The following is a 25400-nucleotide window of genomic DNA, read 5'->3' as shown; positions in this document are numbered from 1 at the left end:
TTTTTGAACAAGATGAGAGGTGTAAATTGTTATTTTGTCTACTGGGTAACATGCAAATATCTTATGTTGCTTCTATGGTCAGTGCTGAGTGAATCAATTAAACAAAATAATTATTCACCAGTTATCCTGATCAAAATTTTTACAACATGTGACTCTTAAAAAGCAAATTTTAGAATCCTCCTTAATTTTTAAAATGATCAACATTTTGCAGATTCTGCAAGGCATATGCAAACTTATGACCCCTACGGTACATGAATATGGCTGTACCACAACTCTTCTTGCTGTTCTAAACCCCTTTTCCAGTTTTAAATGATCAATGTTCCTTTGTCTGTGGCTAGGGAATATAACAACCTGCTTTTCCTTTACAATAAAAGTACATTAACTTTTAATGAATGCAAAAGTGACAGGATTATATCAAGTGCCAACTAAGCACTCTGACCTTGATTCAAACTCATTTTCACTTACTTTCACTTTCATCCAGCCTTGACATTCAGTTGTTTTCTTTATATATAAACACCACCTGTGTGTTCTAGCTCTACTAAAAAACATAAAACTCTACATAAAACACAAGAGTGCCACAACAGATAGCATCATATCATATTACTATACTTTTTCTTCCAGGGCTGGAAATTCAGTGTCAAATATCTTTAATCAATGTTAATAATTATACTTTATATTTACATTAATTACCAGCAAAAGGTGGCACAATCTACAATTCAACAAAACTTTCTTGTTTTGCAGAAAGAAAATGCATAGTCATGATTTAAATATTTTTTGGACATATGAATAGAAGTGCAGTCACTTTAATTATTAGATCGTTAAACTGTGAGCACACTGTCTGCTTACTTAGATTATCCGAGTGTAGTGCTTGGTAACAATTTATCTTCACCAATACATGGTTCTCATAAATCTGATTCACTCATTTTATCCTCACACATGCATTACATATCACAGCCTGCCATCAAAGGAACTAGCTACAGAGGCTTTCAGTCCAAATGTGTTTCCTCACCATTTTCCCGTGACGTAGGTGGCTCATCAGCTGCTCCGTGTTCTGCAAGCTCTGACAGGTTTTCGTCCACAGGCCGGGCACTGCGCAGGCTCATAGACAAGCGTCGCTTAATGATCTTCATGCGGTCCATCTGAGCTCACTTCATTCAGAGGCCTGTAAGGACATTCATGCTTCAGTCATTAAGCTACAGCTTCAGTGTATTAGCCTTTTTTTTTTTTTTTTTTAAAGAACTTTCAGTATAAAATGATGAACATGAAAATAATAACAGATTTTTTTTGATCTGTGGTCTTTCATATCATTCACCGTTATTAAATTTGATAGTGATATTGGTGAATATATTTAACAATACCTAAAAAGCCTTTCACAGCCTAGTCCTCTGCTTACATCTTACATGATTTCCTGTAAGACTAATGTGATGTAGATCTGTGATTCTCAAAGACGGGTCTACTGTTCAGATCTGTGGGCTTTCCTGCCGAAACACATTTTTTTTTACTATGTGCTCTTATTTTTCCTTCTTCTGTGGTTCAACAACAGCAAGGACATAGAACTAGTTATACAGCACAGCCATCCAAACCATTTAACAATTCCTGTGGCACTTTTTCTACGCTCCCTTTACTGCTTACTATTTTGCAATGTAAATCCTGTTGTACCATCTCTTATGAATTTACATGCATATAACCAAATATACCCCATATACTCCCAATATAGCTCATCTTCATGCTGTTTCTGATTTCTTATTCAATATTTATGGGACTAGACAAAAAAGGAATGCATATAAAGCATACATATAGACAAGAAACTGTGATTACAGTCAGCTTTTTTTTTTTCAAATTTACAAACACCATGCACTTTTTAAAAGGCTTATTAGCTATTTATTATCTGAGGGTCAGAATATTGTCAGTTTTTGTATTAAACACCTAACATAGGATGTGGGGTAACATATTCCCCAATCCGCTCCCATCCACTCACATGTGTCGCAACTGAATGTGATCTTGACAGACAACTATGATCCTGCATGAAAACATGTTTGAAAGCAACGTTCAATCACTGCTTAATTTAATGTCTTTTTTTTCCAGCTCCAAACACACGATCCAGCTGATGATAGATGTGATCATTATCTGTGGACCCTTGCCCTAAAATACACTGAATCATTAACAATGAAAGGCAGATTCCAATGTTGCATTGTTATTTCTGCCCCAACCACCAAATGCAGCAAAACTCAACGATCTGCAGTCAAAACGTACTGATGTGTATTCTATTCTAACTGATTAGCCACACAAATAATCACCAGTTTGAACGACTATATTGTTCAACGGCAGACAATACACAGATTAAAAGAGGAAGAACCCTTTATTTATCACATATATATTAAAGCACAGTGAATTTTTTCAGTGATTTTTTTTCTTCTCATATCCCAGCTTGTTAATAAGTTAGAGTCAAAGCCATCATACAACAAAGTTTGGCAGTGCTATGGCTTGAGTCCTTGACCTTCTGATCAGTAACTTGGAGCATTAAGCTACTGACCCATCACTGTCCCTGAATTAGAGCTAATCAAATATGCTACATATTTTGTTATGAAGGATAAATAACTTAATATTACTGTCTAAACTTTGAGCACAATTCATCTCTTCCATTAACTAATACATTTTGTGAGGTTAATGCTTTGATAGCTAAACGGTAGAAAATGGGATCTGTGCAAGACTAAAGTGGTTCAATGGCCAATCAAACCCCTAAAGCTTTATATCATGACTAGCCAATTAGTTTCTAAATGTATTTTTTATTTTTTGAAAGCAACATAATCTGAATACATTTTTGACAAAGCTATTCATGAAACTTGCCTAAACAGATCTTCTACCAAGAGCTGAATATGATCTCATATTATATAGCTAGCTGGCTTTACATGACATGTCACTTATGTAGACCTGAATCAATTAATCAATACTAGAACATGAGACACAAGATAAATACAAAGAAGCATCAATCAAATCCTCAGCCAAGGAGCACTGAAAATAAAGAAGGCACAAAAGCAACATCAAATTTTTGCTGATTGCTGATGCATGAACCCTGCCAAGTTCACTAAGAATAAGACATCTCTCTCAAAACCTGCTGGTTCGAAATCTATTTAATATCAAATAACCAATCTCAGATAGTTCAATGTGAACCGACTGAGCTCAATCCAAATACCCAAACCTATTATATCATGGATTTTGTGTCTTGAGTTCAACACGAAATGGGCTACACTTCTCTGGTTGCTTAAATATGAATGGCTTTTCTGGCACAAATGAAACACAACAAGACAATCTTGTTAGTTTGGTCATTGTAGAATGTAGGAATATGTGGTGCTTTTCTGCTTCAACAAATGTACCACTGCCCCAAAAAAGGGTAAGTGGTTTGGTAAGTGATTTTCTTACCAAAACACACTGTTTAACTAGCTTCCACACTTTACACATTTGTCTGTGAACATGCTTTATGCTGCGTTCTCTATGTACGACGATAAAGCAAACTAGTAAACGCTGTTCATTGCTGTGGATAAAACAAATACACGCTCGTTTGTTTCACTGCACTATTATGAGCCTGAAGTTGGTTTCTTAAAGAAAAAATGGGCAGCCTTTCATTAATATGCGCCGTTCCACCTTAAATGACTGCAGGAAAGATATCGCACCGATAGAGGGCACTGTGATCTGTGTGGAGTGTAGTACAACAGCATTACACCACTATTATATGAACCAATGCTCAGTGATTTTTAAGAGATTATTTATGCTGGGCCAAGATGTACTCACCATGTTTTCAATAAGTCATTGCTCAGACCACTATATGAAAGTTCCACCATGTCTTCCTAAAATGTTGGGTCCAGCCTGAGCCAAAATCTTCTTTACTCTTTTATACACAGCATTGAATAAAATGTCTATTTTCCAGTAGATTTACATGACATCGCACTGTGTAAACGTTGTCATTTTGTAGGACGTTCCCAGAAGTCCGAATGCTCTAATGAGAGGTCTTTATTATGCTTTGTAGAAGGAAGCATGGGTTTAACGTTTTATTTTAATAAGTGAAAGGGACACCAAAAAAAAAAACCCATTCCTACCAGTTTAATGAGCACATTCTCGAAGATAACATGCTAGCTAGCTAATGTTATTGCTTTGTGAATTAGATTCATGTTAGCTATATCTCCTGGACACAGGGCTTGTTTTTGTAACCATCTGGCATTGATTCTTGTCTTTAACATTTGTATGTTTTCTGCCAGTTTGGATGAAAGTACATATAACAATCCATTTGATCAACTTTGTTTACATACTACTACTTCTTCACTAAGATGAGTCTCTTTTAAGGCAACTTTCACCAAAAACGTTTAGATCATGTCATATGTTACTATGTTTTAGCAGATTAAAATCTCACCTCTGTCTGTAAGAACAAACCTTCCTAAAACAGGACAATTTGTTCCAAGCCTGGCTCAAAGTCTTCCTCACCCATAACACATTACACTTTGAGGACACATTTATGGGTCCTACATTCACTTTCATAGCTACATTCCTTTCCTTAGTCAGTCTCACTGTAGTGACTTAATAATACTGGCTGTATTAAAGAATAAGGGAATTACACTGATAAATTGGAGTAAAACACTTTTGGAAGAATAAAGAGATGTATGATTCCATTAGGGTAAGCCTATGGGGCCAGACAGAATTAGCTTGGGGTTTCTTAAGGCTTGCGCTGACCAGCTGTGTGTAGTACTATAGCTTGCTTCATTTGGACAAAACAGGCAACGATTTGTGTCTCATGTTCCTTGCCTTCTCTATTGCATTTACCACAAATCAAACCTCACTACTTAGTAGATGCTAGGCATTAAGGCAGAAAATGCCAGCAGACTGAATAAACGAATTGGGAAAGCTAGACAGATAGGTCATTGGGACCAATTTGGACATGTAGTTGCATGTTCAGGAGAGGATTGTGGCTAAACTATTGCTCATTATAGATAATGTTTCCCAACACCTCCATTACAAACATGACCTGGTCATACAACGCAGTAAACAGTACAGCTCCAGACTAATTTAGCCATGGTCCAGCAAGGAGCCATATTATGCAAATAGAAGAGTAAGAATTGTATCATTGTTAATATTAGTCTGAAGTCTCCTAGTGATAACAGTAGATCACTGGTTCTGTTTCATTCCAAGTACAACCTCTTGGAATGTTACTAATCCCATGAAGTCTAGAGCAAATATGGTTTTATACCTGCAGTCAACAGACATTACAAGTCATTTACTTGTGTCATATAGCCTTTAAGGCAGTGTACAACTAATGACATACTACATATTTAGTAATCATAAAAATTTTATACAATGTAAATGGTGGAGAAGACTTGTGACAGGCCTGGTGTGCCAAAGGACCAAATGATCCTATTTGAGGAAGTGATATACAATATTAATGACTGTGATGTTTCTGTTTGTCTGTTTGAGGCATTATATATTATATATATGTTTAATACAATATATAATCATACATTTGAAGATAAAAAAGATTTTTAACATGGCTAAAGCTATTTTAAAACCCATTTACGAAGGTTAGAAGACTGTGGCAGATTTTTGGTGGTCCAAGGTGTTCTCTCCTGTTAAACATTGGCTTTAAGTGGGGAAATATCCATTTTATACAGCATATTAAACCTTTAATAGTGTATAATACAGTGGAATGAACTGGTACTAAGAGCCTGTCCTTTTCTGATACACCCAGGTGACATTTTAGCAGCCTGCCATGTTTTAAACCTTCAAACAGGGATCTTAACATAAACTCCTACAGGAAACGTAGGCTTATTTATGGATGAGGACTTTGGAGAGACAGGTGATCTTATTTCACAAAATCAATTTCTTTTTAAACTGGACCGTTCACTGGTCCAACAGGTTTTAACCTTTTAAAGTCACACTGTATGGCCAAAAGTATGTGGACACCTGCGTAATGAAGATACCATTATAAAACCATGGATATTAATATGCAGTTATGTTCATTGCTTTAACAGCATCCACTCTTCTCCATAAAACATGCTAGGTTTCCTGGAATTGCAAAATTGCTCTACGAGTGTATGAATGTTTACATGTGTGTGTCCTGCGATGGAATTACTGTCCCCTCGGGTGTATTACCGGAACAGTGTGGATCCACTGCAAGCCAGAGCAGAATAAGCGGTGATGAATGAATAAATGAATGAATGAGTGAGTGAGTGAGCCCTCTACAGGCTTAACATCGTAACTGCAATCATTTAAGGTGGAACGGCGATTTCGAACACAAGGACCCAATTTGAGCCTCGTTTCACTGTCAGTACGCACCGCGCAGGCTTTGCATTTCAATTAAGTGGTGCTTTCGGAGGCACGGAAGACAAAGCAAGTTCATTTTATGCGGAACACATGCGGAATTAAGTTTCTCTCCTAAAAGTGCATCTTTGTTGCCTCTGACAAAACCAGAAACGAAACTAAGAGCAACGGTGCCTGCGAGAAAATTAGCCAGCTTACTCTGTCCATAGACCCATCACGCTGGCTGGCTAGTTAGCCATCTAGCTCATTTCTGAGAACTCCGTAGCACACTTAGTTAAACTCGTACTTCAGCGATTTCCAGTTGGTTCCGATAAGTAATTCGTCTCAACCTGGTTAACCACAAACTGATTAGCCAACAAGGCATGGGTATGGAAGCTTATTAAGACAACTAGCTAGTTAGCATCTTTGTTGTTGTTAGCTTGCTAGCTGAAGTTAGCCAGCAGTAGCAGAATAGTTTAGTAGCTCATTAGCACGGTTTTAGCGACTCTTACCTACCAGTTACAGAAATAAACGCTACGGTGGTTATTATTATTATTATTGTTGTTGTTGTTGTTAAAAGAAACCTAACAGTATGGTGCAGCATATAGGATGGAATAAAATATAACTCAAAAGAAGAGAAATGCAGTGCATATTTGACACACGCGCTGGTTGGTAGGTAAGTATTTCAGTATAGATGATAACATTTACAACAAAAGTGAGAGTCAGTACTGATTGTACTGAAAGCGCCAGTATGTGATGTTTGTACCTGCGCTGAAATCCCGGGGTGGTCCCACACTCCAGCCGCAGTGTCCCAGCGTCCTGAGCCACGGCTGAACTCACTGCGTCAACTTCGCGTGTGAAACGCGGACAAATAAATAAATAAATAAAAATGGAATAAAAACCAAAATTCAAAAGCCAAGGCACGCAGTTATGACACTCTTTCAACCGTGTCGGGACTGGATGTTTCACCCGGACCCCTCATCCACTTCCTCTCCCACTACACCAGCACATCCTCGTCCTTGACCATGGGGGGATGCCCGAACACTGAACACTGAAAACACACACACACACACACACACACACACACACACACACACACACACACACAGAGCGTAGCCGGAGCAGGCTACACTAACCATCCCGGAAAACACTGCAAGGGGTGTGAGACGTGGACACACTGGCTTCTCCCTAAACACACATCAACGTTTTTGTTGTTTTTAATCAGCATGGCGGAACGGCGGGTTTAAAGAACGATGTTTGATTTTTGTAGTGATCACTTCCTCCTTTTTTGGTGCTCATCATCATCATCATCATCATCATCGACAAATAGCAGTATTAAACTTGTGTTTTAAATTAAAGTGACTCAAAATCTCAGATTTATTTTCAGGTTCTTGTACGCTTTTACACCCGAGTAAATAATAATGCTAAAATGATTGAATTAAAATACACAGGCTGCTGATAAATATGCAATAAATACCCAAGTCTTTACTAATGACCCCCTATCCTTTCCATCTTCCCCTTGATGAGCGCTTATGCTGTACATTCTCTCGTGTAAAGTGCCCCATGTGTGTGGAGGTATTTCTGCAAGTCATTGTAATACCTCTTCTTTAGTCAGAGATAGGCAGGAATTTAGCTCACATTACTTTTTCCTCTGTACTTGACAAGACACAATATTTCAGTGATTTGGTCTTAACATTTTCTACCTTACTCAACTGTCAGAGCTGGAGACATGACTGCTGGATAGATTTGTAACCAGACGTGAAAGGGTGTCTAGTGGCTGAATCATGTTATTACTTGGTGATGACTTTTACATCTGCCTAATGGGTCAACTTTCTCATCCAATCTTGTTAAATTCAACATTAATGATAAAATTCAAATATCTGTTCAGCAGATGCTCGTCATAATCCCTTTCAGATAACGGATGCAGGATGTTCGTGGCTGACGGTGTGCATTGCTTCAAGTGGGCTATAATCAAACAATTTAAACAAACATTGTGTAGGTTCTTGACTCTACAAGACCTCTGAAAATGTGCTGTGGTATCTGGCACCAAGGCATTAGCAGCAGATCCTTTAACCCCTGTTAGCTGTGAGGTGGTGCCTCCAAGGATCAGATTTCTTTGTCTAGCACATCCAACAGATGCTTGATCAGATTGAGATGTGGGGAATTGGTGCTTTGACTAATCTCTGGCTATAGAGCCCCATACCCAACAAGCTGTGATGCACTGTATTCTGACACCTTCGTATAATAGCCAGCATTTTGTGCTACAGTGGCCTTCTGTGGGACTGGATCAGATAAGGTTTCACTCCCCAAACACATCAGTAAGACCAGTCACCAGTTGTCCTTCATTGGAACACTTTTAGGTACCCCACAAGACCTTCTGTTTTGAAGATAGCGCTAACCCAGTCATCCAGCCATCATAATTTGTCTATTGTCAGTCGCTCAGATCCTTAGACCCATTTTCCGATTTCCAACACAACTCTGAGAACTGACTGCTCATCTGCTGCCCATTATATCCAAACCCTTGGTAGGTGACAGTGTAACAATAAAATCAAATGTTATTCATATCACCAGTCAGTGTTTTTAATGTTATGTTTGATGCACACAAAGTGATCTATATAATCGTTAACAAGATAGCTGAAGTAGCTAATAATTTTCAGCTACCTGAATCCTCTAATAACTTGATGTTAACAGGAGGAAATTTAAAATTGGAAAATTAAAATTGTTAATAAAATGTTTTGGGGGAAAACATTAATAGAGCATTATTATAACATTATAGTCCAATGATATGACACATAAGAAAATCCACATTTATTATTTTATGCAAGGTGAACTGTATTTAAATATATTTTGAAATATGTCCATAGACAAAGCAAGTTTAGGCCTAAAACACAAATGTGCTCAGGACATTTGTTGTGTGTAGATGGTGTGTGTATTGTAAGATTCTGTCTTGCTGGTGAAGTGGGGAAGTGGAGGGCTTCCAGTTGAACATGGCTTCCCCACACCAACAAAGTAGAAAGGCACATGGGAGATTCGCCCATTTGACCAGCACTGCAAAGAGAAACGATTACAATAACAGTGAATTGCCTGACTTAATTTCAGGTGTTAAATATTCAAAGTAAACGCCCCGAAAATATTTTTTTTCTTAAAGGACAAGTGCATGTTTTTAATTTATTGTGAAACCTCTGGTTGCAGTATCCTGCAGTTATTGATCTACTACCTCACAGTTATATTCCACCATCAAAGTCCCGGTGCTGAATCAGGGATCAGCAGATGCTTTTAAAAACAGACCTGTATTTCTACCACACCAAAAATGTTAAAAAGTTTCCTAATGCACAGTGAAAACTAATAACCATGGTTGGCTTTATATGTATTCTATGTCTTTAAGTTCATGTCTATCTAGAGTCTAAATACTGGTCATTTTAGTAGTGCTTTTTTATCTGCCTGCAGATATAATTTAACCATAATGGATATATTATATATAAAATGTATTTGTTTAATAGGTGTCACTTTGAATGTTAGTATTAGTATACACACAGCTACATTTTTCACAATTGCTGCAGTTCTTGACTGCACAGCTGATACTGTTATGCCTCTCATACATGCTCACTGAAACGGTGGACATGCTCTTTTTTTAGGCTAATGGTTTTGGACAAATAAATTGTAATATTTTATAATAATTACATTTCATTGTGATGTTTTGAAACTGTCAATATCACACAAGCATCAACATATAATAAAAAAAATACTCACCACAGTGAGCAATGCACCATGCTGAAAGTGAGGCTGGAACTGCATCAGTCGTGGCTCTGTTCCGGCCTCCCCTTTCACAAAACCGCTAAAATAAAGTGCAAAGCAGCTATTTTAACACAATAGAAATACATGATTGCACTTTAGATAACAATTACAAGTAATCTGAGCCTTTTTCGACTGCTATGAGCAGCATTAAGAATAACTAGTCGAAAACCTGAACAATTATTTAAACATGCCATGTAATGGAATGTTTGTGATACTTTTACAGAAAGCATGAGCAAACTAGACCAAAACAAACAAACGAAATCTGAAAACTATGTGCTGCTTGTTTTTCTACATAAAATTTTGTTCTTGGTCTGTTTATTATTATTATTCTAGACTATAAACAAAAATCTGCAAATAAACGCTAGGATGGTGTAGCATACAACTGTTCAACTCTGTCTGATCAATTGCATTTTGGCTGTAAATAACTCCATTGCCCTCCCTAGTCCTTCAGCCAAAGCAGTAGAAAATGTGGTATACCATACTATAAGACACAAAGTACTCAGTATTAGAGATGGACACTAGCAGCAACAACCGTTTTCCTAAGCTGGTAAGCGGTTAGCTCCATATTGTGTTCACGAGATGCTAGGTGTGTAACGTTTTTTTGTTTTTTGAAACAAATACTTTTGTACGATATTGGCATGCATGTGCACACAGGACAGGAGTGACCCTGGGATCCTTTGAATCTAACTGGACCTTAAATAGTTCGCATTTAAATTAGATCTGCACTGCCTTTCGCTAAATGAGACTAAATCATTACGCTGCAGACTAATCAGTGGCAATACTATGGCCATAAAGTGTCTTGCCCCCCCCCCCCAACAAATCATGATACTCACCATGGAAGTAACTCAAAGATGGGGCTGGAGCGTGTTTTAAATACAGCAATGATGGCAGAATGAATTGAAGATTCTGCATTACCTGTTGAGAAAAAGTGAGAAAATATGTTATTTGAATGATATTTGTTCTATACCATTTCTTATTAATTTCTGGTAAATTAATTGACTGATATTTGCCAAAAGCATTTATTTTCTCTGAAAAGTTGGAAATCCAAAACTATTACAGTCAATGACTTCTCATTGAGACACAAAAAGGATCAGGAGAGCTTCCATTAGAAGCAGAAACTCCTCCGAATTAAAACTAGTACTATGATTTGACTTGGAGCATATTAAAAATAATTGGAAAAGTGGACATCTAGCAGGTGGGCAACAGAAAAAATATCTTAATGCTCTAACCTCTACTAGCCAACAGTCACCATCAAAATCTGTTTAAAAGTATTAAACAATACAATAATATTAATTTTAAATGATCAAGGATTTTCTTTTTACCTTTCAGAAGCACAGCCAGCCTCTCTCCAGTGGGATCCCAGGCAAGAGACTGAACCTCACCTCCAACTCTGATTAGCATAAGATAAGAATAATTGCAGGAAATATATTCATTCAAAAATAGAATCACGCACATCACATTTAGGTGAACAAAACACTACTTACATGAGGTCACCGTCAGGCTCACTGAAAGTAGTCTCACTGAGATCAGCCACCACTGCAGCAGACTTTGGCCCACCTAAAACAAGTGATATTAATTAGTCCATTACCCCCTGACTCCAATCATTATATGCCTTAAAAAATAATTTTCTAATGTCCTAGAAAGGATCAGATATAAGCTTTTAGTGTGAGATTAAGAACACATGAGAATACAACAGACAAAAGGAATAAGCTATTGGGGCATTAAAGAAACAAGGCATGAGCAACCAGGATTAGTGGAATGAGTGGAATCACAGCTCTGAATGTTCTGCAGTCTAAAAACCACCAGTGTCTCTTACTTAATTACAGTCCCCTCTAAAATACAGGAAAAGTATGGCTAATTCTTTCGTTTTTGCTACAGACTGAAGACACTTGTGTTTCAGATCAAAAGATGAATTTGTGGCTCCAATTAGGAACAGGCAGGGGTAGGCAAGTTCGGTCCTAGAGAGCTGCAGTCCTGCAGATTTCAGCTCCAGCCCTGAAAAAAAAACCTGACCTGCTTGTAGCCTTAGTAATCCTGAAGACCTCGATTAGCTTGTTCAGGTGTGTTTGATTAGGGGTGGAGTTGAAATCTGCAGGACTGCGGCTCTCTAGGACCGAACTTGCCTACCCCTGAACTAAGGCAAGTAAGCGTTATAATTTTCTATACTTCTGTAAACTGCTTTGAGACAATATCCATTGTTAAAAGTGCTACACAAATAAACAAAGATTTTTTCCCCTAACATTGCAAGTGTTGTAGTATAGATGATCGTAGACAGTAAAAGCAAACTAGTATTTATTACCTGTCATGTCTGAAAAAGTAAGTGCATAGATCACTGTTCCTCCCTGAACGCAGAACAGTAGTCTACTTCCATCAGGACTCCAGCACCCTGACTGGGAGTTAAATAAACAGACAATGCATTACACAAAGTAATACCTGTATGTTGAAATACACTCAATTTCTAATCTTTTTCTGTAGGAAATGACATTTCCATAATGAATTCAAAGTGTACATTTTTGCTATAATTAGCTAATCGGAATTGGAACAGAACCATGCAGGTAGCATGACCTGATTTGGTGAGACACTTGTACCAATTAGTATGCATATAAGGAAAAAAATGAAGATGTATAATAAACGAAGGGGCTTAGTTTGCTAAGTCAGACAGCAAAATATTTACTCAAGAATGTCTTTACTGTGAATGGCAATAACCATTAAACCCTCATCATTTAGCTTTTCAGATGAATGCAGTCTTAAAAGAATGTTCATATATCCAATTGAATGTGAGCTCTCTATTTTAGCTTAATAGCAGTTATATAAAATCATATGCATCATTAATGAATATCAACAGTGACATGATAGCAGTACATTCGTAAACAGAATTTTAAGTCAAAAAAAAAAAAAGTACGACATATTAAACTCAAGGCACTGGATCAATCAGCCAGTGTGGAAAAATCTTCACAATGTAGAACTCATAGCAGCTGGTTAAAAATCACCACTATTCTCTGAGTGTGATGCAAGTCAGACCTATGTCTAAAACAAAATCTAGAAATGCGTCAGTCTTTACAGACATTCAGTGATTAACTCAGAATCCCAAAAGTCTCTTAGTACAATGACCAATAGTATGCTGCAAAAAGAAGTCATAAGAACATAAGACAGTTTCCTTTCTTGAATCTCTTTCTTACTGTTAGGTATTTGATTTTTGGAAAATAGATATAGTCTATAAAATGGTTATATGACTAAGTAAAAGAAAAGGCAGGTAACATTAGCATTACATAATATGAATTTATACATTATTACACTGTTGTCAGCCATTTAGAACAGTTTATGACTTTGGAGTCCTATGGACTGCGAAGGATGCAGATTGGCTTTTAGTTTCAAAATGCATTCTGAATGACTCTTGGTTAAAGAAAATAAGATGATGAATGAATTAAGGAATATTATAATAAATATACTCATCTACAAAAGAAAAAAAAATGTTTCAGCCACTTATTCTTTGAGAAATTGACAGGTAGATCAGCTCCTCCATGATGGTACATGTGTCATATACCTGCTGTCACAAGAATGTTTGATGTGTTACCCAGCACAGTTTCAAGAGCATGGAGGAGATACTAGTGAGAAAGACTATTACATGAGAAGAGCTGGACAGGGCAGTTGTTGGACAACAAACCAGCAGCAAGACCAGCATCTGCTCCTCTATGTGAGAAGGAACAGAGCACTTCCAGAGCCCTATAAACTACTGCAGACTGCTGAAGCCCTGCAGACTACTGATGTGCATGTTTCTGAACAAACTGTCAAACAGACTCCCCGAGGGTGGCATGAGGCAGGGTTGATTATTTTATTTTCCATCGATGGTGGTCACATTTTGTTCTCAACAAATAATACAATGTATATAACAAACACTATCATCTTGAATATTCTGAATACGTACTGAGTTTTAGGCAGGTGTGAAAATGCTATAAAGTAAGAATGCTAACAAAAAGTGTTAATAGTTTATTTATCAATTAACAAAATGAAAAGTAAATGAACAGAAAAGTAATCCAAATTAAATCAATATTTGGTGTTATATCCTTTGCCTGCAAAACAGCATCAATTCTTCTAGGTACACTTGCACACAGTTTTTGAAGGAAGTCAGCAGGTAGGTTGTTCCAAACATCTTGGAAAACTAACCACAGAGCCTTTGTGGATGAAGGCTGCCTCAAATCCTTCTCTCTCTTTATGTAATCCCAGACAGACTCAATGATGCTGAGATCAGGGCTCTGTGGGTGACAAACCATCATTTTCAGGACTCTTTGTTCTTCTCTACACTAAGGATAGTTTTTAATGACATTTGCTGAATGTTTGGGGTCGTCCTGCTGCAGAAGAAATCTGGGGCCATTATCTGTCTCAGCATTGACGACACCATTAATCCTCACCAATTCTCCAACTCCATTTGCAGAAATGCAGCCTTAAACCTGCAAGGAACCTCTGCAATGCTTGACTACTGCCTGCAGATGCTCATTATTGTACCGCTTTCCAACCCTTCGGGAAACAACCTGCCTCCTGATACAGCCAAATATTTCCCCCCAGACAGTAGATGTGTGTACCTGGGTCTCATCGGTTTCTGCCAGTTCTTTGCTGATGGCACTGCTGGACATCTTTCGATGTCAAAGGGAAGTAAGCAAGATGTGTCTTATCTGCTGCAATAAGTTTCCTTGGCAAAAAGCTGTTTCTGTTTCAGTTCATTACTGTGTTTCACCCTACATATGAAACTGATAATCAATAACACCTGCCTGGTATAACTGGTTAATCATACACCTAATTCTGATCCTTCAAAATCCCTGACATTGTGCAAGCGTAAAACTGATGCTGGACTGAAGCCAAAGGGTATTCACACCAAATATTGATTTGATTTAGATTTTTCTTCTGTTCACTTACTTTTATTTTGTAAATTGATAAAAATAAACAATTTGAAAGCATTTGTCCTTTACAGCATTTCTTTACACCTGCCTAAAACTTAATAGGTAAGAGCCTTCCATAATTACTGCAGTGATGAATATATCTCAACTGGCAATAGGTTATTTAACCGTAACTAATGCAGTGAGTAGCTTCTCATTTCTTAAACAAACATGTCAGTAAAGATAAAAAAAGATGTCACTCTGTTTCAGGATGAAAACTACTAAAATTGTGTAGAGAACTGTTCAACGTATTATTTATTATTAAAAAGTGAAATTAAGAGCATTTCCACATGGACAATGCAAAGAGGACTAGAGGGATTGGGACACAGCAGCTGTGTAGCCTCAAGAAAACCACTTATCAATAAGGCTAAAGGTTTCAGCATAAAGCCTGGACTCTAGAGAAATGGAAAAATGTCATCTGGTCTGAAAAGTGCAGATTTACCTTGTTCCAAAGTGATGGGTGCATCAGGGTGAGAAGAGAGGTGAATAAAGTGATTCATACATCTTGCCTAGTGTCTACTGCTGCTGGCTGTGTTATGATCTAGGGTTGCTTCAGTTGTTCTGGTCTAGGTTCAGCAGTGTTATGTACCCAAAAAATTAGGTTAGTTGACTACCTGAACATACTGAATAACCAGGCGTTTTCCCAATTTGATTTTTTCTTCCTAGATGGCTGGCATATTCCAAGATGACAATACCCGGTTTCATCGTCTTACATTGTGTAAAGAGAGTTCCGGGAGCATGAAACATTTTCATACACAAATTGGCGCCCAGAGAGTCCAGACCCCATTGAGAATCTTTGTGATATGCTGGAGAAGACTTTACACAATGGATCGACTTTCCCATCAAGACAAGATCTCCAGACAGAAATACATGTTGTGATAAGCTTATTGAAACAAATGTGTGCCGCAAATCCTGGAAATACTGGAGTGTGTGACTTTTTTAATGGCCAGGCAGCATGTATGTGTACAAATATATGCAAAATATTTCAAATATTTATAAAAAATTGACATGTCTAAAACTGTCCTTTCTAAAAGCATCTTGTTTTAGATGGAAAAATTTATGCAATACCACACTAATTAGTCTGGCTTTGAGCACACTTTGGTTACTACAAAACCACAAGTAAGACTGTTTAAACTCCAGTTTTTGGTCAAGCGCTGGAAAGTTGAAAACACTGTACAAGAGCAGCTTTGATAAAATATTACCATGTGTCTTTCATCCAAACTTGTGTGCCTGTAATAACTGTAGTTTTCAATTCAAGTTATATAACTATATACAAAATTTTTGTTTCGATTTTATCTTATCTTCATTCAGAGATGCAGTTTAAAAATTTTTTACAATTGAATATAGTGTATATTTGTAATACATTGGTCAATTAAAAACGGACAAATTATTTCACTTGATCATGATGCTCAAAGTAACATACAGTGAATGAAACCAAATTATTTTACTGTATTATGCTGTATCTTACCTGACAACGCCCTTTCAGACATGGCCATCGTTCACAGGTCCACATCTTTGTCTCCCACACCCTATGTGTGTGCATGTGCACACATACACAGATTAATTTCTGTAAACTAGTCCAAATAATTTTACAGACATTCAAAGCCAAACAATTTAAAGAAAAACTAATTCTAATAAATAAAAAGCCATTGGCAATATTTCAGGATTTTTTCCAGTGTTGAAAGAACAGCAAATTTAATATTTGTTAAAATACTATGACAACAGAATGAAAACTTTGCTTTCATTGCTATGGTGAACAACTTCCAATTTCACATTCTAAAACACTTCAAAATCAAGAATATTCAAGCTTTAATCATATACAATTTTATGGTCCAAGACTAAGCGTAAATTACTGCAAGTGCCCAGAAATCAAAACACAGCTAAACATGTGCAACCTTAGCAATGCAGATCATTAAAAGCAGCTTAAAAAAACCAAAACTGGGCAGTTTTATAGATTTCTGTAACATCCTTGTCAATCTTCATACGTGTGCATACCTGAAAAGTGCAGATGGAGTGGCTGCCAACAGTCGGCTGCCATCTGGCGACCATGAGAGATTTGTAACTCCTCCACCTCCTACACGCTGCAGAGGAACACAGATTTCAGCAGCCACATTCCATACCTGAAGAGAAAACACCACAAAACACAGCTGAGCATTGGGATATACAAGACAATCATAATTATATAATTGGATACACCTTTAACTAAATCTTGTGAACATGGTATATTCACAATATCAATTAACAATTATAAAAATCTGATTTATTTTGATTAGAAATCAGCTGTTTAAAAAACAAAATACTGATGCATACCATCATAGCAGTGTCCACAGGAGAGGCAGATACCAGCAGAGAACCAGAAGGGGACCAAGCAATGGAAGTAACTGGAGAATGACCTGGATGAGTTAATACCTGAGCACAACCAGAAGAGGGCCTGTGTGTGTGTGTGTGTGTGTGTTGGTAGAAAGAGGTAGGGGAGAGAGAGGAAGGTTGTTCTTAACCAAGTTCTTCAGAATACTTGTAAATATTGACATAGCTATGATTTCTAAAGTGATGTCTTGGTACTCTAAATTGTCTTTTATTTGAGAATATTTTGATTCATTAACCATTAAAAAATAAGCCAAATATTAGCTTATGTACCTGATAGTACCATGTACATTACATTGGCATTACAAGAGGGCATGCAATACAGAACAGAAAAGGGTGCTCCTATGTAAAAAGCACGAAGGCAATAGATCACAAATAAATCCTGTGCTTTGCTCCTTAATTATAAAAAGAAAATATCATTGTGTGTATCTGTGAGCATCTGGCAGTACCGTGTCGAGAGTGAGTTTGGGTCCACATGCCAGATGAGTAGACAGGTGTGGCAGGCCACAGCCAGTGTCGACGCACACAGAGGTTTCCACTGCATAGCACTCACGCTCCTCTGTAGTCTATGCTTCAGAGTCGGGGTTATTGCACTAACAGATGGGGGAAAAAGTGCAAGATAAATACTACATAAACATTATTATTAGACAATCGCCATTCTAGTTTTCATACTGATTTAGCACCCTTAAAGATTTGCTGAATGTTATAGTTCCCCATCTGATTCTAATGAGACATGTTTGGTGAAGCAGTTACCAAACCTAGATTTTCCTTAAAATTAATATTAGACAATGTTACTAAACACCAACCAAGAGAAATGTTGCATAATACAAATACCTAATTTTACATAAACGTTTTAGAGTGAAATGAAAATTTTGTGTTTTTACCAATACCTTATTTACAGAGCATTTAGGCTAATTGACATTTTACCAAAAAATGTTTATACATGGTCTTTAAAAACTTGACCAGCGGTATTACTCCTAAATTACAGTTTTGGAAACACACTCAATAACAGTTCAAAATTTTCCTTTTGACCATTTTCTAAATGGAAGTGAAAATTTTGTCATTTTATGAAAAGTAAATAAGCAACAGGGTAACAAACATCTGCAAACCCTGTGCATGTATTCAAAGACAAATAATGTCATGATATTGTGATATTATGATATAGTGATATTTGATGCAGTCTTTGCAATAAATGCCACTGCTCTCATAGTCCTTAGTTGGAGGAGTCAAACCCCACACACACACACAACCCGGTGAGTGTACCAAATCTTTGCCATTTTCCGACAAAATTTGCTCAGGGCAGAATCCACCAGGGTAGATCCAACACCAGCAGACATGAGGACATGCAGTGGTAGAGGAGGGGAAAAAAATAGATGGTGAGGCCAGCTGTAGTCCAGCTTTGCAAAATACTGACCTGTTGTTGGGGAAGAGGTCCACCTGCACCTCACCACACCTGTCCCAGAACCAGACTACCACTTCTGGATGCACACACCACTCCCCTGGGCACATGGTCTGTCTCAGACTATGCCAGCTAAGGTATTCTGATGGCAGTAGCGATCAGTAAGACAAGTCATAAACGAACAGTGGTGAACCGGCGACAGGGTCATGGGTGGCCAAGGCTCACTGATGCACATGGGGAGTGAAGGCTGGCCTGTGTGAGCCAATCTAACAGACTAGCTTCTGTTGCTCAGACTGCTGAATGAGTTAATGCTGGTTTTGACAAAAAGGTGTCAGAATACACAGTGCATTGCAGTTTGTTGTGTATGGGGCTGCACAGCCGCAGACCAGTCAGGGAACCCATGCTGACGCTTTTGAACCGCCAAAAGTGCCAACAATGGGCACCTGCGCATCAGAACTGGACCACGGAGCAATGGAAGAAAGTGGCCTGGATGAATCACGTTTTCTTTTACATCACATGGATAGCTGGGTGCATGTGTCACTTACCATGAGAACACGTAGCACCAGGATGCACTATGGGAAGAAGACAAGGTGGCAGAGGAAGTGTCATGCTTTGGGTAATGTTCTGCTGGGAAACGTTGGGTTCTACCATCCATGTGCATGTTGCTTTAACACATACCACCTACCTAAGCATTGTTGCAGACCATGTACACCCTTTCATTGAAACGGTATTCCCTGATGGCCGTGACCTCTTTCAGCAGGATAAAGTGCCATGCCACAAAGCAAAAATGTTTCAGGAATGGTTTGATGAGCACAACAGGTTTGAGGTATTGACTTGGCCTCCAAATCCCCCAGATCTCAATCAATCGAGTATCTGTGGGATTTGCTGGACAAACAAGTCCAATCCATGGAGGCCCCACCTCACAACTTAAAGGACTTAAAGGATCTGCTGCTAGCACATTGGTGCCAGATACCACAGCACACCTTCAGGGATCTAGCGGAGTCCATGCCGATGCCGATGCCGTCAGGGTTGTTTTGGCAGCAAAAGGGGGACCAAGCCAATGTTAGGCAGGTGGTCATACTGTTATGGCTGATCAGTGTACTATGTAATACATTTCTAACTGAAGTGACTTAACTCATGGGTCTCAGCATGTATGAGCACATGCAATAAGGTATCTCTTTATTCCTGAAAACACCCAAAGACTGCATAAAATACTCTCCATTACCTCAAGAGCTCTGATCATTGCACTGACTAACTGTACTTACTCTCTGAACCCTTTCCCACTCTTTCACAATCTTTAAATGACAGTATTTCTCAACATGATTCAAATCCAAACTGAGGGATTCTCAATTTCTACAATGTCTACAGCAGCCACGTTTTCTTATGCAAATGGGAAAAGTCTCTTTTGTTTGAGTGTTTAATCACTCAAATACCAACAATGCTCAAGTATATAGTAAATGTAACCTTGACTATTTTCTAAATGGAAGTGAAAATTCACTTGTCAGGTTATGAAAAGTAAATAAGCAACAGGGTAGCAAACATCTGCAAACCCTGTGCATGTATTCAAAGACAAATAATGTCACAGTCATATCTGATGCAGTCTTTGCAATAAATGCCACTGCTCTCATAGTCCTTAGTTGGAGGAGTCAAACCACACACACACACACACACACACACACACCCACCCCGGTGAGTGTACCAAATCTTTGCCAATTTCCGACATAAAATTTGCTCAGGGCAGAATCCACCAGGGTAGATCCAACACCAACAATGTACAAGTATATAATAAATGTAACTTGTAAAACATCAAAATGTTCCAGCATTTGTTTACTTGGTGTACCTTTTAGAGTTGTAGATCTTGATCGAGTCATCCAAGAGGGCTACTGCAAACTTGTCTGTGTGAGGATGCCATGCAAAGCTTCGGATAGCGCTGTCAGACCTAAGAAAAACAAACAAAAAAAACTTGTACAGAACAACCAAATATACAATCTCAAAACTAAATTCAGAACACAAACCAGGTAACCATACATTTTGTATATGGATGCACATAAACGTACATTTATATACTAATATTTATAACTTCAGAAGAGGACATCCAAAATTTACATTTATTTTAAAAGAATTTTTTTAATTGTGTATTAAGTCAATTGTGTATGAAACTCACCAACCCAGTACTTGTGAAAATTCAGCGACCATATCCTCCCCACTTAGCTGATGAAAAGGAGAGTAATCAATTAGCAAAACAACAAATGAAGGCAAGGAAAAAAATGAAGCACAGTGTTTCTCACAGTGCTTACACAATCGCTTAAAAGCTTCTCAATAGTGTTTAAAGACTGTGTATGTCTATTTTTATGTAACTTTATAGGTTAACGTTACACAATCACCATACCAAAATACTCAACTGTGGAAGGTAATGTTCACTTTATAATGTCCAAAAAAAACTTTTTTTATAATAATAATAATTTCAAAGCCATATTTTAGTCAAATATTCCAAGGGTACTGAAATTATTTCAACAAACCTATGCTACCAATACACCAAAATGTACAACAACAGGCTGAGAAAGGAAAACATTAGCCAATTAAGACAAAGAGCTGCGCACTGTCAGATGTGGAAAAAGAGAACAATGAAATGAAGACATCCATCGCAGAAGAGCCAAAACACAGCCGGAACTCAAAGTCAGCCACTTGGGTACTGAGGGAAAAAACAAACACATACTTCAATACAATCAGGCTGAAAGATGAGAAAGGGATTAAACATCCAAATAGACTGGTCAGAACATTCAGCAATAAATCACACACCTTCTTCAGAACTGTTTGTGATTTCATCTAATAGACCTGCAAGACCAGCATCACGCCTATGAAGGGAGTCAAAGAACATAAGCAATATCAATGTCCTAGAGCAAAATCAGTATATTTAATTTAAAATAAAACTATAATATAATGTTTCTACCAGCTACTTTATCAAAATGTACACAATATCCCTTAGTCATTAAATCTGCTACTAAATTTCTGGATGAGGTTATGTGTGTGGGTGTAAGTGCATGTCTACCAGGCTCCAGCACTTCTCATCCACAAAGTATCTCTATGATCCAGGAAGGCTGCTTTGCTGCTGCTCTCTGGACAGCTGTGTGGTTTCAGAGTCTCCCTTGGAAAATGAAGGCTAGGAGGAGTCCAGTGCTAAAACATATCAGATATTTTGTTACTGTCAAAATGTTTTTAAACAGCTGCTATTCCATTTAAAATAATCCAAAAAAAAAAAAAGTTAAACCTACATTGCCCTTATTGTATCATTAATCAGTGCACACTGAATGGAAGGCAGGTTACAAGGTAGAGTGTAAGCTTTACCATCACTATTAAGTCAGGTCAAAAGTCATGTCACTAGAGTACAGTCACCAGGATTCATCTGCCCCCTGGAGAAGGCAGATAATGGTCTGCATATACTTATTCAAAAATCACAGTCCCACAATATCGAACAAAGCCAGCATTAAAAGCCACAGCAAACGCAACAAGGACATAACATCCAGTGCAGCAGATCTCTCTCTCACTCACACACAGTGCTAAGCTCAAAACACAGCCACCAGAAAACCTTGCAGAACAGCAAACCTCATACTGAAACAATAAGGCCCAGGCAATATCCAATTCAAAAAGCAGACACACAGACCACAGCATGGTCTACAGACTGCTGGCTGCTGTGCAATGCTGTCCAACAGGCTGTTCTGGAGGGTGAATTAGTTAGAAGTGCTTAGAGTCAGATGATTCAAACCAACTTAAAGCATTAGTGATTCTTCTGCATTGCCAATGTTTGAGTGGACGTAGCCAAGTTTAAAAACTTTGCTGCTGACAATAAAGCAGAATATCTGGAGACTAACCTGGCTGACACACTGGCATACAGAGTAATTCCACAGCTGTGTTTTACGCACATGTAAGGTACAAACATCACTTGTTATATCTCAGCAGAAAATGGGGGCTCTCTTCTCACACACATCTTTCTATTACCTAGTTCCCAGATGAGTAGCTGAATTTACCAATACTACCACCACTGCCGCCAGTGTAATATTACACATGCAGTGTAGACTACACATGGGTCTTATAGGCACCGCTTCTGACACAGCCACCGGCATCATCCTAATGAACAGTTCATAGGTAATACCCGTTGCAACACATAAGCTTACCTTGTACTCCAGACGATCAGGACTTCCATTCACTCTGCTCACACCTAACATTCAGTGCATTTTATCTTTCCTTTACAGCAGTAAACCATCTCACTGACTTACCAACAAACTCACAAACATTCACGTTTATCAAACTGAATATTTTCCACAAATGGAAGCTATTGGAATTGTAGTGACATTTAGGCTCATTTGTACTCCACTTCATTTCAGTTTAGATGGAAGTACCTCAGCAGGGATCAAATCCATTGAATGCATTGCAAAACCTGTGTGCTGTTTTTCTGTCAACAATTTTTGTGTTCATTTGCATGTCATTTAGCACATCACCTTAGTAAAAGCTCTATCTATGGCCAGGTTTTTGTTTTATCTGGAATAGCCTTCATTTAGCAGAATTCTTAGTAATACCTTGGTAACTTGAACCAATAGGCACACTACCACTCCAAAATCATCCGTAGAGTACAGCCATCCAGTATACTACATAGTATACAAGACATTATGTTTTGCCCTTTGTAGTAAATGTCAGGAGTTTTTGATCACTTGTGTGATCACCACTACCACAGAAACATATGTAGAGGAGAATGGTGTCTTCTACTTTAACTTTGGTATGAGACTGCCGCTGAGTCTGCTTTGATACAGACTTGGACAATGAACACATTAAGAGTTCATTATCACATTTTTGAAGGCTAAAATTGAATATGGGACAGCCTACAGCCCCAGTGACATGCGTGAACAAGGAAGGTAAGGCCTCAAGCGTGCCATTTGGGATTGGGCACATGTGGTGCTCTGGCCTTGTTTATTATAGAAACTTTCACAGAAGAAGTGAGCATTTCAATTCAGTATTGTACTTATATTTTAAAAATAAAATTTCAGATATAGTGACTTTTTGAGCAGATCATGTGCAACAGCCCACAATGTGGCTCCTAAGCCGATGTCACTGCTGGCTAAAGTCAAAAGCGCATTCAACTCATCACCAACTGTGTTGCACCTGTTTGAGGCTATGCTCTCAATGTCTCTAGTCAATGACACTGATCAATGTTCCACTAATTCCAATTACTGACCAGCATTACTCACAACAACCAATTAATGACTGCCATTGTTCATAATATATACCTTGTCAAAATTGCTAATAACAACCAATCCCTGACCACCACCATCATCATCTCTCCCTCCTGTGCAATTCCTTGTTTAAACTCTCTACTTGGCTATATTTACAAGTAATAAAAGTAAGTGATCCTATTTGTACCTTCATCTCTATTTCCTATTTTCTTGTGTTATTCTGAGGGGACAGCAAATTTACAGTTATATAGGCTGTACACTCACTACTTTACATTGTAGCAGAGTCATTTCTTCAGTGTTATATATATATATAATATGTATATGTGTGTATATATATATATATATATATATATATATATATATATATATATATATATATATATATATACATATATATACACACACACACACACACATGCACACATTTTTATACATATTCATATTTTCAACCAATTATGTCAATGCAATAATTATGGAATTTAGCCTATGCCGTCATCGGTCGACTTTTTTGAGCGTGTGTTAAACTGTTAAACTACGTTCCCCTGAAAAGTTTTGGCAAGACTTTCTCTGGATCAGGGGTGTCCAATCTTATCTGCAAAGGGCCAGTGTGGGTGCAGGTTTTCATTCCAACTGAGCAGAAGCCACGCCTGAGTCTACTGAAAGCCAAGATCAGTTGGTTAGCCAGTTGGAATCAGGTGTAGCTTCTGCTTGGTTGGAATGAAAACCTGTACCCACACCGGCCCTTTCCGGATAAGATTGGACACCCCTGCTCTAGATAAACAATAGCATTAAGGTCACCGTGTCACCTGTTTCTCGTTACACTCCGTTGAATTTCCCCACACGAGTTCATTATTTGCTTCATATAAAGTGACCTGTCCGCCGAGGCGCGGCAGCGGGAAGAGGGCGAGGGAACACATGCTTCTCACAGCAACCTGAAGACAAGACAAGCCAGTCTTATTACAGGCACAAACTGTTACACACAACTGTGTACATTACATTTATTCAGAAGACAAAATCAAAACACTCGTCTTCATTCGCGAGTCTTCGTGTACTATAACAGCTTGCTAGAGATCTAAACAGTAAATGTCATCTAATAAACCTGTTTAATTTACATAACCTGTTTCATATAGCGGTATCCGTTATTAGCCAGTTAGCTTCATAACTTGTTGCTAACTAGCTTCCTTAGCTTAAAAATAGTCCTACTAATGTCACAGGCAATGGACTTAGATTTGTATAAGCGTTTCTATTAAGTAATTAGAGGTTTTGTTTGTGTTCCTAAAGGCTTTTATAAATGAAAAACAAATAATCTGACAAACCTTCAACCGTGCTCCAGAAATCGCGCCGTGCTTTCAACTACGGCACACCAGTAGGGACAAACATTAGCAGCACGCAAAACAAATCAAC

The 25400-nt window shown here is 38.0% G+C and overlaps 2 protein-coding genes across 7 annotated transcripts in view; both read right to left on the bottom strand.

Moving 5' to 3' along the window:
* Positions 1 to 7723, bottom strand: part of LOC131353039 (cyclin-dependent kinase 17-like) — a 32983-nt gene extending 25260 nt beyond the window's left edge. For 2 of the 6 annotated variants that reach the window (XM_058389723.1, XM_058389725.1), the window contains exons 1-2: positions 7049 to 7712; positions 1010 to 1162 (exon numbers count right to left, since the gene is read on the bottom strand). In XM_058389723.1, the coding sequence (XP_058245706.1) occupies positions 1010 to 1139 (130 nt within the window). In that variant the 5' untranslated portion in view covers positions 1140 to 1162; positions 7049 to 7712. Of the gene's footprint in view, positions 1 to 1009; positions 1163 to 7048 lie in introns of all 6 variants that reach the window. The other 4 variants (XM_058389728.1, XM_058389722.1, XM_058389727.1 and 1 more) reach the window with 4 other exon arrangements.
* Positions 7724 to 9075: 1352 nt separating this feature from the next.
* On the bottom strand, positions 9076 to 25379 carry aaas (achalasia, adrenocortical insufficiency, alacrimia). Its single transcript, XM_058389729.1, has 17 exons — positions 25313 to 25379; positions 24803 to 24928; positions 21821 to 21948; positions 21571 to 21626; positions 21372 to 21463; positions 20936 to 20982; positions 20612 to 20710; positions 17822 to 17965; positions 17319 to 17439; positions 17004 to 17128; positions 16477 to 16537; positions 12377 to 12467; positions 11562 to 11634; positions 11400 to 11467; positions 10911 to 10992; positions 10033 to 10117; positions 9076 to 9330 (listed from the first exon to the last, which is right to left on the bottom strand). Exons 2-17 carry the CDS (start codon positions 24911 to 24913, stop codon positions 9181 to 9183), a joined length of 1533 nt encoding a protein of 510 aa, XP_058245712.1. The 5' UTR covers positions 24914 to 24928; positions 25313 to 25379; the 3' UTR covers positions 9076 to 9180.
* Between the last annotated feature and the right edge of the window lie 21 nt (positions 25380 to 25400).

The sequence above is a fragment of the Hemibagrus wyckioides genome, linkage group LG05 (genome assembly GCF_019097595.1).
Source record: "Hemibagrus wyckioides isolate EC202008001 linkage group LG05, SWU_Hwy_1.0, whole genome shotgun sequence".
Classification (NCBI taxonomy): Eukaryota; Metazoa; Chordata; class Actinopteri; order Siluriformes; family Bagridae; genus Hemibagrus; species Hemibagrus wyckioides.
The sequence above is the reverse complement of the archived record's forward strand: the minus strand, read 5'-3'. Positions and strand labels throughout refer to the sequence as shown.